At 41.2% G+C, this 18346-nt stretch overlaps 1 protein-coding gene across 2 annotated transcripts in view; it reads left to right on the plus strand.

The window, feature by feature from the left end:
• The first annotated feature begins 200 nt into the window (after window positions 1-200).
• The window catches only part of LHFPL6 (LHFPL tetraspan subfamily member 6), a 257973-nt gene continuing 239827 nt past the window's right edge, over window positions 201-18346 (plus strand). The window contains exons 1-2 of one of the 2 annotated variants that reach the window (XM_030818495.1): window positions 201-462; window positions 1957-2515. In XM_030818495.1, coding sequence (XP_030674355.1) covers window positions 2131-2515 — 385 coding nt within the window. In that variant the 5' untranslated portion in view covers window positions 201-462; window positions 1957-2130. Of the gene's footprint in view, window positions 463-596; window positions 751-1956; window positions 2516-18346 lie in introns of those variants that run through there. The other variant, XM_030818496.1, reaches the window with a different exon arrangement.

An 18346-nucleotide genomic window follows, 5' to 3' on the forward strand; every position in this document is an offset into this window, starting at 1 on the left:
GGGTGGGCCTGGACCCGCGCGCCGCAGGGCGCCCCCCACTCCCTTCCCGGCGCTCCAGGAACGTCCTCGGTGCGTCCCGGGTCTGCGCGGAGTTCCCCGGGGCGCGAGGGGAGGGGACTGGAGAAAGAGGAGGGCCGGGCAGCGGAGGGGAGGAGGCGGTGCGTGCCTCGCCTGCCACGGGGAGACCCGCTCCTCTGCGTACAGCGCTCCGCCACAGCCGCCGCCGCGGACTCGCCGGGAGCGAGGGTCTCCGCTGGTGCCAGCCCGCTTCTGGAGACCCTCCGCCTCCTGCCAAGCCCTGCTCTTCCAAGTCGGGCCCCGGGGCTCTGCGGCTGTTAGGGGCAGAGGCAAAGAAGGGCAGGACGGACCTGGTTTCCCGTGGATGTTCCCGCCCGAGAAAGACAGCAAGTTGTGTGTGCGCCCGGGACGCGGGAGGGAAGCAGGCAGCCGCCCGCCGGCCATGTAAGTAAAGCACTCGGCTGCCCCGTGGGCGTGGGCTCCGCTGCTTTCTCCCGGGCTCCCTCTCTGCCCCGGAGCCAGAGTTGGGCTGCTCCCGGGCTCCGGACTTCCTGAGCTCGGCGGATCCATCGGCTCTCCCTGCCAGCCGCGTCCGCTCTTGGCGTCTGCCTCCGGGGGGTGCTGCCTTCCCATCCTTATCCCCTCCCTTCGTCCAGAACCCCCTGGAAAATGCCTCTTGCCCCTTTTGAGAATGGAGGGATCGTTGTGTGTCTCCATGGGTGCAGTGGCTCGGTGAGGCAATGGCAGGGGGCTAAATATGGGCTTGTCTTGGCGAGGGCGCCTCACCGCAGTTGGAGATGGGGGCCCCCTGCCCCCAGGCCACCCCCCGCTGGTCTTCCCCAGCCTCATGGCCCAGATAGATCAACTTCAGCCGCTGACTGCAGTTGACAAAATTAGAGAAAAAAGTAGTAGCCGGACCTCCCTTTTGAGTGACATCCAGAACTGAAAATGGGCGGTGGTTAGGGAAAAAACGGGTAGGGGCGAGGTGAAGAAAGGGGGAAATTTGCTATGGACCCTGAAAGCTAGAGTTAGGGGTCCTGGGGTGGAACTCTAGGGTGGATGGGCTCTGTGCTTCTGTATTCATTTCTTTATAGAAAGTGTGAGAAATGGTTAAGGAACTCTTTTTGAAAGGCTGGGGTGGAAGTAAATGCCCCTGGAATCATTTGGATGACTGGGGTTTGATGTAGAATACTGGGAAGTATGGATTGCTGTTCAGATTAGACAGTCATTCAGCGTGAGAAATGATTGCAATAAAACTGTTGGAATCAATGAATCAAAACTGCAGACCCAAAATAAGTCATACACAGGCATTCTTTTACACTAGAAGATGTTAAGACTAAAGAAATTCTGAAATGCTGCTCAATGAGTACAAAGAGTGTCTGGTAATAGTTCTGTACTGTGTGTGCTTCCGCAGCCCACAACGCTTGTTACATTTATGAGACTCTGCAATTGTGAAAAATTATCCTAATTAGTTTGTTTGGCTCGTGCAGAGACTTAATGCACCCTCAAAGGGACACAGAAAAGTTGCAACAAACTATGAGCATGAACTTGCAAGCCAAAAAAAGGAAATCATGGCACGGTTCATTTTATTTTAATTGTTTATTGCCAGTGAAAATGCTACATTACTTTTAATGTGAGTATATAATATATAGAATGAATTCATTGGCCTGTCAAATAAAAATCAGGCGTTTCTTTAAGTAAATAGCTGTCAGAGTTAATTTGGAAACATTTATAGAAGATAAAGACATGAAAAAGCTTTGAGCTGGTTTGACAAAAATCGAGTTATGGAGAAGCTCATAGAGAGAATTAGTTCTTCCCACTTTTAAAGTATTGAGGCAAGTCTCAATGTTCATTAATTGAAAATTGTAGACTAGCTGAAACAGTGTTATCACTTCTTTTAATGCCTTTAATTTTTAATGTTTCCTGTTGTTTTACCAGGGACCATCATCTTTAGTACAGAGGATGGAAAGTTGATGCCCGGTAAGACTGAAGATCCATTCTGCATTACGGAACTGTGGATTATCTGTGGGTCCCTGGTGATTTCACACCTTCATTCACTCCTGCAGTCCCTGAACACTTACTTGGGGTCCTCATTGCCCTATCTGGTGAAAGATGGCATCCAGCCTGACTTGTACTGGAGTAATCTGGGCTTTGCTGTCTTTTCTTTGTGCTGCCACCTCCTGCGTGGGGTTCTTTATGCCGTACTGGCTCTGGGGATCACAGCTGGGCAAGCCTGTGTCCTTCGGTACCTTCCGGAGGTGCTCATATCCTGTGCATGATGAGAGTCGGCAGATGATGGTGATGGTGGAGGAATGTGGGCGCTATGCCTCCTTCCAGGGCATTCCCAGCGCAGAATGGAGGATCTGCACCATAGTGACCGGCCTGGGTTGTGGCCTCCTTCTCCTGGTGGCGCTCACTGCCCTCATGGGTTGCTGTGTTTCCGACCTCATCTCCAGGACAGTGGGAAGAGTGGCTGGAGGAATTCAGTTTCTTGGGGGTAAGTGACTTGCTGAGCTTGAGTTGTTTACTGGAATCCCAAAGCAGTATTAAAAGTTATGTTTCAGTTGTCTACTGAGATTATTATAAATGACACCTGGAATGCATAAGAGAAGTAGATTTGGAATGGCTTTGATGATAGGTTGCCAAAGTCAAGATTATTGTCAGAATTGCTTTACAACTTCAAGAGTTCTTGATTTCTGTACGTATACATCACTGGCCTGCTGAGTGCCACCTATGTGAAACAGTAACATCTAGGTTGTTTGAGGTGTAGTAGGGGTGACAGTTGGGATTTTATAGCTTCTTGTTCTTTGTGTTAAACAATAGACAATTCGATTATCTTTGTCTTCATGGAATCCTCGGGTCTTTAAAGGTAAAGATTTCACAGAAACGTGGAAAAGGTTTTTGATTCAACATTGTTATCATGAACCTCTAATACACTTTGGTGGATGCAAAATTTACTCTTGCCCAATCTTAAACTCTATTTCTAAATAAATGTTAACTATTTTAAATGAGAGATCAGTTTTATATAACAACTATGAACTTAATTATTCTACAGAGATAGCTATCCACTTAATTACCTTGTTAGATCTTAACCTTCCTGGGTGCTCTTGCTGTGGAAAAAAAAGAAAAGGGATATTTAGCAAATGATGTGTGCTTGTCCCAGATGGACTGGATAGTTTCACTAACGCCAGAAAAGGTTTGATTTTTACTTGGATTTCCTCCAGCAAGTATTGCTTCAATATCTTTGGTCATATGGTTTTAATTGTACTTTATGTATTTTCCACTGTGCTTTTCACCTCCATTCTTCAACCTGACTGGCTGAACTTGTCTGATTTACAGTCCACTCTGGTGAAATATGACAACCTCCATAGATAGTGCAGAGTGAAGGGAAATAGGAAGCCTGGAAAACTTATACAATGTATTTGGAACTTCATTACAAAGTAAAGGTCTGTTACTCCCTCGTTTGGTGTTTTCTTACAGTCTTTTGTGAAGAATCCAGAAGAAAAACAAATTAAAAATGAGTAGTTGTGAGGTGGTCTTCCCATATTAGAGAATCCCAGTGGATTATTTCAGAGTATTTAATATAAAACTTTCAAGTAACATTTTAAGTAATATTTAATTCTTGTGCTGAAAATGCAAGTGGCAAAGTTTTGTGTTTTGAAATGTGATAGAAAGTTTTGTTTTGAAGTGAGATAGAATTGTCCATTCTTTCCTTACTGATGTAACTTTGTTCTCATTTGGTTTTTTTCCCATTGGTCTTGCACGTTAGTCCCTCCTGGGAGGCAGTGTGGGGGACCTACCTGTCATCTCTTTACAGCTTCAGTGTTTAACACTGACAAAAGTCTTGCATGTGAGATGTTTATTTACACAGGTATGTAGTTAAAACTATTAGGAAACCTAAAGAAGTTGTCGTTGAAAGTGGAAATGTAAATTCAGAGTTTGAAAACTTACAAATTTTAAGAATAGATTTTAAGAATAGAATTAATGCCAAGAGTATTTAAAATTAAGTATTTCAAATTTAATTCTATTAAGAATAGAATTAATGCCAAGAGTATTTAAAATTTTTTTCTGTAAGAATAAACTTGGTCTGCTGTTTGTGTTTCACTTGGCTCAGGAAAAATGCTTAGGCAGTTTCATTTTCTCCTCTTATGGTAAATATTACTTTCCATTTTTCCTTCATCTTAGGGCAGGGCCTGCTATTATTTCTGGCAGAACAGGAAAATGCTTACAAAGAGAAATCAGTTTTTATTGATTATCTTTAAACGTGTAATGAAGGAAGGCAACAGGAAGTGAATCTGAGACCCATGAGATTTATGGTTCCTTCTCTAAGCTGTGTATAGATTTTTTTTGAATTATATAGAGCTAAATGTTCTACTTTACAGAATACCCAAGGGGACAGACAATTGGGGAAATTATATATATTTTTAAAGAGCCATGTTTTTTTCTTTGTGTGTACTTTTCGTGAACTCTGGCTTGGTAAGAGTTACTGACATTAAACTAAGAGTATAATTTGTTAGTAGCAGCTGGCCGGGCGCGGTGGCTCACGCCTGTAGTCCAGAACTTTGGGAGGCCGAGGCGGGCGGATCACGAGGTCAGGAGATCGAGACCATCCTGGCTAACACGGTGAAACCCGGTCTCCACTAAAAAATACAAAAATATTAGCCGGGCATGGAGGCGGGCGCCAGTAGTCCCCACTACTTCGGAGGCTGAGGCAGGAGAATGGCGTGAACCCGGGAGCTTGCAGTGAGCTGAGATCGCACCACTGCACTCCAACCTGGGTGACAGAGCGAGACTCCTTCTCAAAATAAATAAATAAATAAATAAATAAAATAAAAAAGATAAATAAAATTTGTTAGTAGCAGCTGATACTCTCTCATTTCTCAAAAATATTTCTTATACTGGCAAAAATAATTCTGGACGTAAAATCTAAGAGGGTTTTACAGAATCTCAACTCTCGAGGGCACAAGTAAACATACCCACTACTGAAGATAACAGTAAATTTAGAATTAAAAAATAACTCGAAATATGGAAAAGGTTTTCAAGAATCTGCTGTTTATCACTGTTACTTAATGGAGACCAGATGACAAAAAAAAAAAAAAAAAAAGCTTCGAAAAGAATTCCCTAGGTAGCTTGTTCATTTCATAATTGTTTGGGTTTTTATTCACAAAAACTTATGCAGTAAGTAATTTTATTTTAATAAATTTTTCCTATGATGAGTTGGGTTTCATAAAGACTTGGCAGAATGCCAAACCAGTGAGTTCTATCAATCTCATAGACTGCCATGCTTCAGAAATGTAATCAACATGCAGGGAACTTTGCTATGAGGCAGATTCTCCTGCTAAAAATGATATGCCCAGGAGGGTTATGTTTAGCTAAAGTTAGGCTGCTCCAAAAACAACAGGAAGCAGGAGAATGGCAAAATACAGAGGCATCCTGCTTAACCCTGCCTGCTGTGTCCAGCGTTTGCACATATGGTATAACATCAGGCAGTAAAACCCCTGCAGTACTTTGGAACAAGTTAAAGGACAAAATGTCAAACTTAATTCTGAATCTTCTTGCTATGGTTGGTTAGAGGTTAAAATGTCAGCTGTCAACTGATAGAGCAATGTAAAATGGGGCTGCCATACATGGATATTTTCTACCTATAGTAGGAATACCTCGAGGAGGCAATGACTATCACTTTTCTTATGGTAATCTGTACAGAAACTGTAATTGCCACCATCTCCATTTCATGTTATAAGGTATGTTTATGTCCTAACTTTAAAGAACCAGTGTGAGTTGAGTCACCCTCAACTGAGTTTTTAAAAGACGTGTAGAAAGCCTGCGGGAAATACAATGTAAAATAAAAATGTTAACATGTATGTAGTATGGTAAGGATGCTGGGAGAAAATAGAGGCTTTAATGTTTTTGATTGGTGAGTATAAAATTTTGTGCTTTCAAGTACCGTTTTAGTCATTAAGGACTTTAATAGAATTTAAAAAATTAATATCAAACTTTTTGATGCACGTATTAGTAAGATTTACATGCCTTGCAAATGATACACGTAAGAATGTTGTAAAGACATATTAAGTGTATTTGCAAGTTCTGTCAGGTGGTGCTTGCAAATGTCAGAATCTGAATGTGTACATTTCATCTTAAGAAACTGCTGGTGCAGTAATGAGGAAGTACCAAAGAGAGTCCCAGATTTATATTATTCCACGTTTAGTTTGATCGTTAGTCATATATACATATGAAATGCGTGTGGAATGCTAATCAGCAGTAAACCATTACCTTTCCTGTTTAGACACTGTTCTAAGAAGCCAGAGATTATCTCAGCTAATTGATAGTTAAGTGCTGCTGAAGACAGTAATGATGTCAGAATGTTTCTTTGAGCATCCCTTTCTCTATGTTATGAAAGCATCATTGCCTTTTCAGTCTCCTTACTGTAGAGTTCCACCTGGGCCTGTCTTTCATGCCTTGAGGGAGACTGCTTAGGACTCTCCTTCCCTTGCTTTGCTGTAAACCTGACCTGTCATATGATATGCCACGTTATGCTTTTCTTTATATCCAAGCTCTCTGCCAAGTGACAGCTGAGTAATAAGCTAAATAATGAGTGTTGGCATATTAATGGGCATAGTGGCTTTCTGTGACAGTGTCTTAACTGAAAACAGTTGCTCTAATTTAAAGAAATGTAGAGGCTTCTTCTTAGGCCACTTGGGGAAGCAGGCAGGGCTCTTTTTTTTTTTTTAAATTATGCCTTATAGATTACTATAATAACTACTCTTGTTTTATTTGGCTCACTCTAACCTATGATAGAAGGTCCAGGTGAGTTGTCTTGAGTTTTAAGCCAGCAGTTTTTAAACTCTAGTATGCATCAGAATCACCTGCGGGACCTTTTAAAACACGGATTGCAGAATTTCTATCAGTAGATTTGGTGGAGTACCTGATAGTTTGCATGTCTGACACGTTTTCAGGTGATGCTGCTGCTGCTGGTTCAGAGACGACACCTTGAAAACCATGTTCTAAGTTAACCATTTCCTATTTAAGAAGATGAGACTTCTGGTAGATGGCTTACTTTCAGAACTGAGTTAAAGTGTAGTTGTGTCATAATCTGCTATAAACCTCTCTAAAACTGAACTATAAAGGGGTGTACCTCTGTAGTTTGGTATTGATTTAGCACATTCTTGTTCCATTTCTCTTAGTTCTTGTCACAACAAATTGTCTGGAATTCTCTCTCAATGCATATTATATATATAGATACATACATATATATGTTATAATATATGCATTATATATAACATTTCCTTTTATTTATCATTTTCTTATACGAGACACAAGATTTTATGTATGAAGTATTCAAAATAAGACCTTAATACAACTTCTGAAGTTTGCATGCAGTGGATTTTCAGTAAGAAATTGTTAATTGAAAGATATGGAGACTGTACTACAGACCATAGGGATGGTCCTGGACATCCCTTGGCCAACTCTGTACAGTCATGTGCATCTTGGAAACACAGAATGATTAGGCCAGAAGGGCACCCTAGGAGCCAGTCCTTCTGAATTTCTCCTGCAAGGCAGAATGGCACTTGAATCAGCTTTAACTAATGAAAAGATCGCCTGGTCTTCAGCGTCTTTGGGGAAGAAGATGATAAACTCTTGCTCAGTGGTCATACTTTCTAGGGCCACAGACCATGCCTTTCATCACCACCACGAACACTGATAATATAAAGGAGCAAGCTTGAGATGGAGGCCTACATGGTGAAACAGTGGGAGTGGGGCTTTGCCAGCCAGGAGGAGGGAACAGGAGATGCATGCCAGGCGAGGTGGCTCACACCTATAATCCCAGCACTTTGGAAGGCCAAGGCAGGCCGATCACCTGAGGCCAGGAGCTCGAGACCAGCCTGCCCAACATGACGAAACCCTGGCTCCACTAAAAATACGAAAATTAGTCAGATGTGGTGGTGTGTGCCTGTAGTTCCAGCTAATCTGGAGGCTGAGGCATGAGAATTGCTTGAACCCAGGAGGCCAAGGTTGCAGTGAGCCGAGATTGTGCCACTGCAGCCTGGGTGACAGAGCAAGACTCTGTCTCAAAAAAAAGGAACGAAAGGAAGATACACTGCAGGCAGCTGACAGTGAGCACCAGCGAGAGCATGCACTGTAAGCTCAGGATTTGTTAAAAGCAAGGATGTTGAGAAATTAATAAATCTTTTATAATATAGAGAACACAAAATTTTATATGTTTGATTCTAAGAGTGTTTTTAAATGATGTTTCCAAATTGTCATGGTCACCAGTTTAGTTTTTTACCTACTTTTTTTCTAAAAAAACTTGTTTTCTAAGCCTTAATATGAGAAAGATTTTTATTGTTTTGATGTTTTCCTATGAAGTTTCTAAGTTCTCCATATCAGGATTCAGTGCAATATTCTTTTTTTTTTTTGAGATGGAGTTTTACTCTTGTCGTCCAGGCTGGAGTGCAATGGTGTGATCTCAGCTCACTGCAACCTCTGCCTCCTGGGTTCAAACGATTCTCCTGTCTCGGCCTCTCTAGTAGCTGGGATTACAGTCGCCTGCCACCATGCCTGGCTAATTTTTGTATTTTTAGTAGAGATAGTGTTTTTTTTAAAATTTTATTATTATACTTTTTAAGTTTTAGGGTACATGTGCACAATGTGCAGGTTTGTTACATATGTATACATGTGCCATGTTGGTGTGCTGCACCCATTAACTCATCATTTAGCATTAGGTATATCTCCTAATTCCTCAACAGTCCCTGGAGTGTGATGTTCCCCTTCCTGTGTCCATGTGTTCTCATTGCTCAGTTCCCACCTATGAGTGAGAACATGCGGTGTTTGGGTTTTTGTCCCTGTGATAGTTTACTGAGAATGACGATTTCCTTGTTGGCCAGGCTGGTCTTGAACTCCTGACTTTAGGTAATCCACTCGCCTCAGTCTCCCAAAGTGCTGGGATGACAGGCATCAGCCACTGCACCCAACCTCAATACAATATTCTTTTAGCTTTCTAGTAGGCTTAAAACTCACCAGTGAGCTTATTCCATGTAAAGAGTCCAAGGCCTAGCCCCAGAGAGACTGCTGGGAAGGTCTGGGTGGGGCCCAGGGAGCACTTTGAACAAACTCCCCACGTGTTCTAGACACAGATGGTCCACAGACCATATTTGGAGAAATACAAACCAATTTTATTTGCCTAAAACCTCATATTGTACTAGTATTGGCATGTAGACTTACACCACTGTTAAGCTTAGAGTGAATCATTGTTACCTCTGTAGTGGTCATTTTGGGGGTGATGTGATTTGAGCTGCAGAACATCAGAACTGGTGTAGGAACAGATGCGTTTATTGTTGGTTTTGCTTTTATATTGCTTGCTGACCTTAGGTGATGGTTAGCCTTGTATATACACTCATAAAAAAGAATGAAATATTTTCCATCCTATACTTAGATGAGGACCGTATTTTGATGTATGACTCCAGCTACAAATTGCAAACCCCACCATCATTCCCAGTGCTGTGTTTTTCCTCCTTCATCCTGCAACAATGTGATGTTGCTGCTACATGTTCTGTTAGAGTGGGCTCAGATCTAGTTTCTTTTTTGCCAAATTTATCAGTTTTTCCCTGTTTTGAGTTACTGTTTTTTACTTTTTAACTTTGTATTTTTGAAGTAAAAATAATAATCATAGTAAGTCTTAAAATAGTGAGATATAGAGTTTTCCATTATACTTGGACTTATTAGCAGCTATGCAACACTTTTTCACTAAAATTATTTATTTTTGACATGGTTCAGTTCTCCATTTACTTTAGGCAGAGTAGCGTCTTTCTAAGAGAGTTGTTTGATTTTTAACTCACTTCCCTTAGTTTCCACCAGCAAACACAGCCATAGCGAGATACCTCTGAGGCCATCGTCAGTATGGATTAGTTAGCCTCACTAACAGACTGAAATGCAAATTGTTGACCCATCTTGTGAAAACAAATTGTTAGTCACAAAGCAAACCAACTGAGGAATGTAAATTCATAAACATTTCTATAGAAAGAACTCAAAAACCACACTCAAGAGATCTTTACATCATTCTGTGTATCATATCATACTTACATATCAATGATACTTACATCATTCTATGTAAGTATCATGAGATGCATACAATTTGCACTCCACACAAAGTCATCACTGTTATACACTCTGTATTTGAACTCTCCAGGTTGGCAGGGGTGTCTTATTGTGGGTGTTGGTTATAATCAGAAAGAATAAAAGCAGCAACTCAAAACATTTATTCTTGAATGTCACAAGAATTGATCTTGTTGCTCCCTTGAAGCATCAGCCTCAAGTGAGTTCTGCGGAACATTAATTCCTGGGTGTACCAATAGGTGCTACCAGGAAAAAGAAAAACAGTTTTAGGGACAAGTATATTTGAGAAGTACTTGGTTTTGGAAAGTTAATAGATTCATTGCAGCAGAACTTCACAGAGCTTTTGGTGTGTTGATGCATATTGCCAATCTCCTAGATAAAATGGGGAGGAATATAGGATTCAATATTTTCCTAATTTATTCGGGTCCTGCACCCTGAAGGGACCCTTGATCTGTAGAACATATTCAGTTTTCATTTCACCTTAGTGAAGCAGGTGATTAATTTTTTTTTTTAACAGATGAGAACACTGAATTTTAGAGCATGAAAACCAAAGTTATACCATTATACCTAGTTACTGCCTAGGCTATGAATACTATCACCATAATATTAAAAGTGTTGATTAAACTTCTACTTTATATTACATTTAGAAATCAGAATTTTTGTTCACCATGAATAAGTCTCAACATCAGGGAATATTCTTATTGTCTCTTTGGCCCTCAGTTTATGCTTCTGGTATGATAGAAATACTTGTAATATGATATAGCAACTTTTTGCCAATATTCAAAAAATTATATTACATGTTAATATTAATAATGTAATGTGTAATAGAGAGGCCATTTGGGGAGAATGCCAAAATATCTGACCAAAGGAAGCATACTGTCTTTTAAAAATTATTTAACAGACGATCGTGTGCTGGCTAAATTTTCTAGTGTAGACACCCACTGTTGGAAGCCTTTGTAATAACCGTTTATTAAGGTTAATGATAATATTAATTCCAAAGGACATAGTTCTTAAATAACAAAATGAAAGGCTTTGTGTCTTTCTTTAAAAATGAAGGATAATGTCCTACTTTATCAATCTGGATCAATAAAATGTAGAAACAAATGGAAGTTTTAGCTATATCATAATAAAAAAAAGTCCAGGAATTTCTCAGAGATTTTTAAATGGTCATTTTTAGAGGCTCATGGGGTTGGATACAACATTGCCCATTTCTGGTCATTAATATTGTTAAGTTATTATTGGGGATCTAGTTTTTAAAAAATTTTCTTTATCTGGGCCGAGTGCGGTGACTCACATCTGTAATTAATCCCAGCACTTTGGGAGGCCAAGGTGGGCAGATCATGAGGTCAGGAGTTCAAGATCAGCCTGACCAATGTGGTGAAACCCCATCTTTACTAAAAATACAAAAATTAGCTGGGTGTGGTGGCACGCACCTGTAATCTCGGCTACTCAGGAGGCTGAGGCAGGCGAATCACTTGAACCTGGGAGGCGGAGCTTGCAGTGAGCCGAGATTGTGCCACTGCACTCCAGTCTGGGCAACGGAGCAAGACTCTATCTCAAAAAAAAAAAAAATTATCTGGTAGATGTCATTCCAGTTAGTGATTTGCTCTTAGAATTAATGAAATTGAAGTTGTAAGCTCCAGAGCTGACCTGCTTATCACTTCAGTAAATAATTGCCCTCCATGGGTCTCAGATTTTTAATGAACAGCACCAGGTATCTTGATGTACAAAGCATGTATAAAAATATTGTTGGATAAAAAAGAAAGTTTCATTTTATGGTTCTCTGTTTTTCTTATCTCTTCAAATAGGGTAGGAACTATGACTTATATTTTTATTCTAGCGCTGCAGTGACTAGAATAGTAAATGACACCTTATATATCCAATTAATACTTGGTGTATTCTTTAGATTTAATTATTTATTAGCAACACTTGTATCTACAAGGTGTGACCTTATTCTTCTGTACCTCATGGGAATATTTCAAAGATAAAAGGAAGTAATGCTACCAATGTGAAGATGTTTAAGCAATGTCCCCTTAGAACTGAGGTTCCTGCATAATGTTAGTTCTTTGGAAAAAGTATTTAGTCGTCATGTATGTTGAAACGATGGTGTGTCATACTACAGTTCCCTCTTCAAGCACATTTTAACAGCTCTGAATCATTCTGCAATAAACAAATCAGCTTAAGTTTATTTAACACTTTGTTTCACAAACTTATTTGGGAATGGCAGGGCCCTATTTACTTGTAATATGCATTAACATCTCTTTGAATTAATGGTCAACAGAACAAACTTTGGGAAATACCAAGTTAAAGTATGTTGTAGATCCAGGGGACTGGTGGTTAAGGGCATTTACTTTTCGAGTGCCCACTGTATGTCAAATAATGTGCTACGTGTTGGGATAAAAATTGGGTTCCTGCTGTTGCTGAGCTCACGGTCTTATAGAGGAAACCAACATGCAAGGTATAATTACAGTCCAAGGACTCATGATATGTAACACACACACTTCTGTGTTTTGCTCAGATGGTGATCAGCTGGTGAGGCTCACTCAGCAGCCACGTGAGGGGCTCAGCAGCCTCACACACTGTGTGCCACTGATTTTCCATCCCGCCCTTTCCCTGCTTGGCTGTAAATCACAAGGACTATGTTTCCTGGAAGGCTGAGCATCTGGCACCTAGACATCCGGCCAGTGGGAGGCACTTTTGGAAGACAGAAGGAGACTGGGAGAATCCAGGGTATTTCTCCTTCTCTTGCATTTCCTTGTGCAGTTTCGTGGGCATGGTTCTCTCCTCCTAGAAAGCCCTGCCCTTCATGGTCCCAGCTCTCATCAGAAAATCACAACGCGATCCTACCCTAGTCAGGAAGCCCAGTCCTCTCATCACTAGTAATGCCATCTTCTGTCAATATCACTCCTATTGGACAGCAATAGTTTTCTGTTGATGCTACTTTATGGGTTGCCTCTTTAGCTCCTGTTTGGCTTTTTAGCTTTTCCGTCATCTGTAGAACCAATTTCTTGCACAAAATTCTCTGTGTTTGAAATATCTAGGATGGTTTTGTCTTCCCTGGATGGACCCTGGGTGAAACACAATACATAATTCAAATTCATACTGCTGCCAAGGCAGTATGGAGGATTGTGTCTTGCTATGAACTTGTAGGATTCTTGGTGACTAGACCAAAATCACAGATGTTTAATCTAGGAATGTCCAGGGCCCAATGGAGTATGAATAAAATGCTGCAGGTGTGCAGGGCAGGAGTGACATTGTGTCTGGGAAGGTGTCATAGCAGAGGTGCTAGTTGACCTGGGTCTGGTGAGCAGACAGCCTCCTCAGCCTTCAAACAGGGGAACATCAAGTCCTCAAAGCCAAGGAATTGTAAAGAGATCTGATGGGAGTTCAGGGAATGGTAATGGGTTTACTACAAGGTATGAGGTGAGAGTGATGTGATAGGGACTAACGTGGAGAGGACAGATGGAGTCAGGTTATGAAGGCCCCGATTTATGTTCCAAACTGAGGATTCTTTTTTTTTTTTGAGATGGAGTTTCACTCTTGTTGCCTAGCCTGGAGTGAGGTGGTGCAATCTTGGCTCACTGCAACCTCTGCCACCTGGGTTCAAGCAATTCTCCTGCCGCAGCCTCCTGAGTAGCTGGGATTACAGGCACCTGCCGCCACGCCTGGCTAATTTTTATATTTTTAGGAGAGACAGGGTTTCACTATGCTGGCCAGCTGGTCTTGAACCCCTGACCTCAGGTGATCCACTCACCTCGGCCTCCCAAAGTGCTAGGATTACAGGTATGAGCCACCGTGCCTGGCCCCAAGTTGAGGATTCTGTACTTAACTAAATTGAAGCTTTTGAGTGGCTATGGGTGCCGCTGACTTAGGAACTATATCGTCTAGTAGCAGTGAGGAGCAGAGATTGGCTTGGGGAACACTAAAAGCAGGAAAGGCAGTTTACAGGCCTGTTATAGCAATGTCAGCCAGCGATGGTGAGAATCTCAGTGAAGCTGTGGGAACAGAAAGAAAAGGATTTTGAAGAATTTTCTGAAGTAGGGTCAAGCCCTGCTGTCACAATGAATATTTTTAGATGAATAGATGAATGAATGAATATCTCAGTAATTTTATATCTCTGTTTATATAAGTGGCCAGCATTTTCTTTTTTTCTTTCTAGTTCCTCAAAAGTTAATGAAAAGGGGGAAAGAAAATACAATAAATTACAACTGTTTTGGCTTTCAGTGGGTTATTTTTTAAAGTAGTAAATATTGTCGTTACCATGGTATATAGATGTGACTTATTATACAGCTTTACAATGTGCATATCTCTGATTTTAGAATCATTTGCACATTGGTCTGCATGTAAGCATGTGTTACTCACTGTCTGGCACACCTGGGGGCTTAAAAGGGGCATACTGATGACAATTAAAGCAGCTGACAGTGTCACTGAACTTCACTGCTTCACACAAAAAGACACTCTTTTTTTCTTCCTAAAAATGCAGGAAATGCTTTGTATGTGTATATATATATATATATATACACACAATAATTAGATGTAAGAGTGATTTTATACATCTCATTTTCATAAACAATCTGATGTTTTCTTTTTTTCCCTCCATGTTTTAATGAATCTATTCTTATTTTATTAGTATAGAGATCTGATGGGAGTTCAGGGAATGGAAACAGATTTACTACGAGGTATGGGGTGAGGGTGCCCCAAATATTTTTTTTGAGAAAAATCTAGTAGATTTTAGTCATAGCTAAAGTTAAAATGTCCTAAATTTTATTAGGTTAAGCATCCTGCAATAGCCATTAATGGCTTCCTTTTTGCCCAAGAAGGATGTCTCATAACACATGATACATAATACTATGAAAAGAAAAACTTTTGACAAATTGAATTTAATAGCTTATTTGAGCAAAGAATGATTCTCTAATCAGGCAGCCCTCAGAACCAAAGGAGGCTCAGAGAGTCTCACTGGGCAAACAGGTGGGCAGGGAGCATTTATAGACAGAGACGGAAGTGAGGTACAGAAACAGCTTGATCAATAATTTGATATTTTAAATTATACCTATATTTTACTTATAAAGACATAAATGAATGTTATTTATCAACCTGTTTACCACTGAAAATTGCTGTCAGTTACCCGTAGTAAATTGATCTTTTAGTCTGGAGACCTAATAGATTGCCTTCACAGCTTATGTTAGTTGTGTTACAGCTATGTATTAAAGTAAAGCAAATAAACTAGCTATCCCTTGATTGTTGTCTATGAGTTAATGCTCATGGTATGTCCCAAGAGCCAATTGCATTGAAGGCCATGACACACAAAACGTACTCTTGTGAATCTAGTGTAATTTATACTTCTCATATATTTGCCATATCACATTTTTGGGAAAAGCAATGTGCCTGTAAGCTGTAAAATGTTACGATTCTGTGATAAAATATAATCCTCATTTGATATTGTGCTCCTTAGCCAGACTCACTATGTATGAGGCATGGATTTCCTCGTTGTTTCTGTATATTCCCTCAAGCTCCAGAAGTTGTATTGAAGCACATACCTCTTATGCCATCTTATGATGAGATTATCCTGTTTGCCCTCTCAGTAATCTACTACTGCACCTTCCATATGGCTGTATTGGGGTGGTGTGGGGTGCAATTGGGCACACACATAAAGCGGTGGACTCCTTACAGGACTCTGTCATTTCAACATGTGTGTGGCAGGAAAGTGGGAACCCAGGTACATGGTCAGAGTCACCACGGACTTCTCGTTTTTGGCAAGATTTGGCTCCCCATAACAATCCAAGCTCCCTGTATTATTTCTTCTTCCTGGCTGTGTGTGCACAGTTGTCTTGAGTAGAAGTATGAGGTTTTCCATGTTCTCTTCATGTCTAGAAGGGAACTACAATGGAGTCATTATTTTCTGCAGTTTGGTATATGTTGGAATGTTGTTTTTGTTGTTTTGCCCTTCTTACTTGGATTTGCATTACCCAATCTAAAGGGAAAATTATCATCCTAGACATTAAGCCTGTTCCTTTATAGACTGTATAGTCAGGTCTACGTAAGAATATTACTTACCATAACATTACTCTAAAGAAGAATATTAACTCTAGTCTTAAAGGAAGTTACCCTGGTACACACTAGATATAAAAACATAAAGAAAAAAAATAATTTTTTTTTTTTTGAGACAGTTTCACTGTTGTTGCCCAGACTGGAGTGCAATGGTGTTCTCAGCTCACCGCAACCTCCGCCTCCTGGGTTCAAGTGATTCTCCTGCCTCAGCCTCCCAAGTAGCTGGGATTACAGGCATGCGCCACCATGCCCGGCTAATTTTTGTATTTTTAGTAGAGACGGGGTTTCTCCATGTTTGTCAGGCCACCTCAGGCGATCTGCCTGCCTCGGCCTCCCAAAGTGCTGGGATTACAGGTGTGAGCCACTGTGCCCAGCCATTGGTTCTTTGTTTTTATTCACTTATTCAACAAATGTATTTTAGGTGTCCGGCTCTGCTCTAGGCCCTGGAGATAGAGTGATGCTCAGAAAAGTCTGGATCTTGCCTACTAAGAATCTAAATCTAGTAAGAGAGACAAACATTAATCAAATTCTCCCCAAAATGAAAGTAAAATTACAGACATGATAAACATTAGAAAGAGAAAATATGTCACAGGCAGACATGACCTAGATGGGTGCCAAGGAAGACATTCCTAAGGAAGTCAGGCTTTAGTGGAGGCCTGACACGGAGGAGGAGGGGAGGGAGCCTCTCAGGGAGGGAACGGCGGGGACAAGACAAGGACAAGGCGCTTGGGGGTGAGGGAGCAAGTTGCCTTCGAGGCACGCTAGACCAGAGGACACGAGGGAGGAAGGGTCAGGTGAAGCTGGAGAGGGAGGCAGTGGCCAGAAGGACTTGCATTGAGGATTTGTTCATGATATTTATGAGATCAAAAGCCAATGAAGAGGTGAAGAGGTATGAACCAGGAGTTGCTGTTTATCCCTATACTTGCTTGCATGAGAAGTCTGTTCATTTAGGCAAACCATGGGAGAGTTAACTTGAGGGTTTGTTGGCTGGAAGGCACCTGGATTCTTTCACTTATGCTAGTCCTTGTGAGGTAGAGGTAACCATTATTGTAATTTGGAAAGAGAAAATGTCATTCTGGAATTTCTCTATGTATTGTTTGAACGTGTAAGTTAACACTGGTGTCTAGGTATTTGATTAGGAGGTACAACTGTTAGAATTTTGCACCCAGCCATATGTGGTAGCTCACACCTGTAAACCTAGCACTTTGGAAGGCTGAGGCCAGTGAATTGCTTGAGCCCAGGAGTTCAAGACCAGCCTGGGCAACATGGCAAAACCCTGTTTCTACAAAAAATACATAAAAATTATCCGGGCATGGTGGCATGTGCCTGTGGTCCCAGCTACTCAGGGGGCTGAGGTGGGAGGATCACTTGAGCCTGGGAGGCAGAGGTTGCAATGAGCTGAGATTGTGCACTGCACTCCAGCCTGGGTGACAGAGCAGGACCCTGTCTTAAAAAAAAGAAAAAGGCCGGGCGCGGTGGCTCACACCTGTACTCCCAGCACTTTGGGAGGCCGAGGCGGGCGGATCACAAGGTCAGGAGATCGAGACCATCCTGGCTAACACAGTGAAACCCCATCTCTACTAAAAATACAAAAAATTAGCCGGGCGAGGTGGCGGGCACCTGTAGTCCCAGCTACTCGGAGAGGCTGAGGCAGGAGAATGGCGTGAACCCCGGGGGGCGGAGCCTGCAGTGAGCGGAGATCGCGCCACTGCACTCCAGTCTGGGTGAAAGAGCGAAACTCCGTCTCAAAAAAAAAAAGAAAAAAAAAAAAAAAAGAATTTGGCATCCTGTACATTTTCTTCATAGAATATTGTATGCTTGTGATAACTTAATTTTTGCAATTAGGTGCATAATGTCTTTCTTCTCTGATTGTAACTCCCCAAGGTCAGAGGTCTGTTTTAATCACCACACTATTTCCAGAGCCTACCAAAGTGCCTGACAGAGAATGCAATAATAATTTGCTCTTTGCCTGAGACTTAATATAATGTGGCCTCCTTGAAAAGCTGTTGTATATATACTTTTAACCCAGTTCAATTTTGCAGCTTTTGATCCAATTTCTACTTTGCAGAATGGCAGATGCTAGGCCTTGTGTTGAATAATGACTTAAATATGACGATGTCTGTCTTCAGGAGGCTCAAAATCTGGTGTGTGGAATTATACAGACGAATGA

The sequence above is a fragment of the Nomascus leucogenys genome, chromosome 9, assembly GCF_006542625.1.
Source record: "Nomascus leucogenys isolate Asia chromosome 9, Asia_NLE_v1, whole genome shotgun sequence".
Taxonomy (NCBI): Eukaryota; Metazoa; Chordata; class Mammalia; order Primates; family Hylobatidae; genus Nomascus; species Nomascus leucogenys.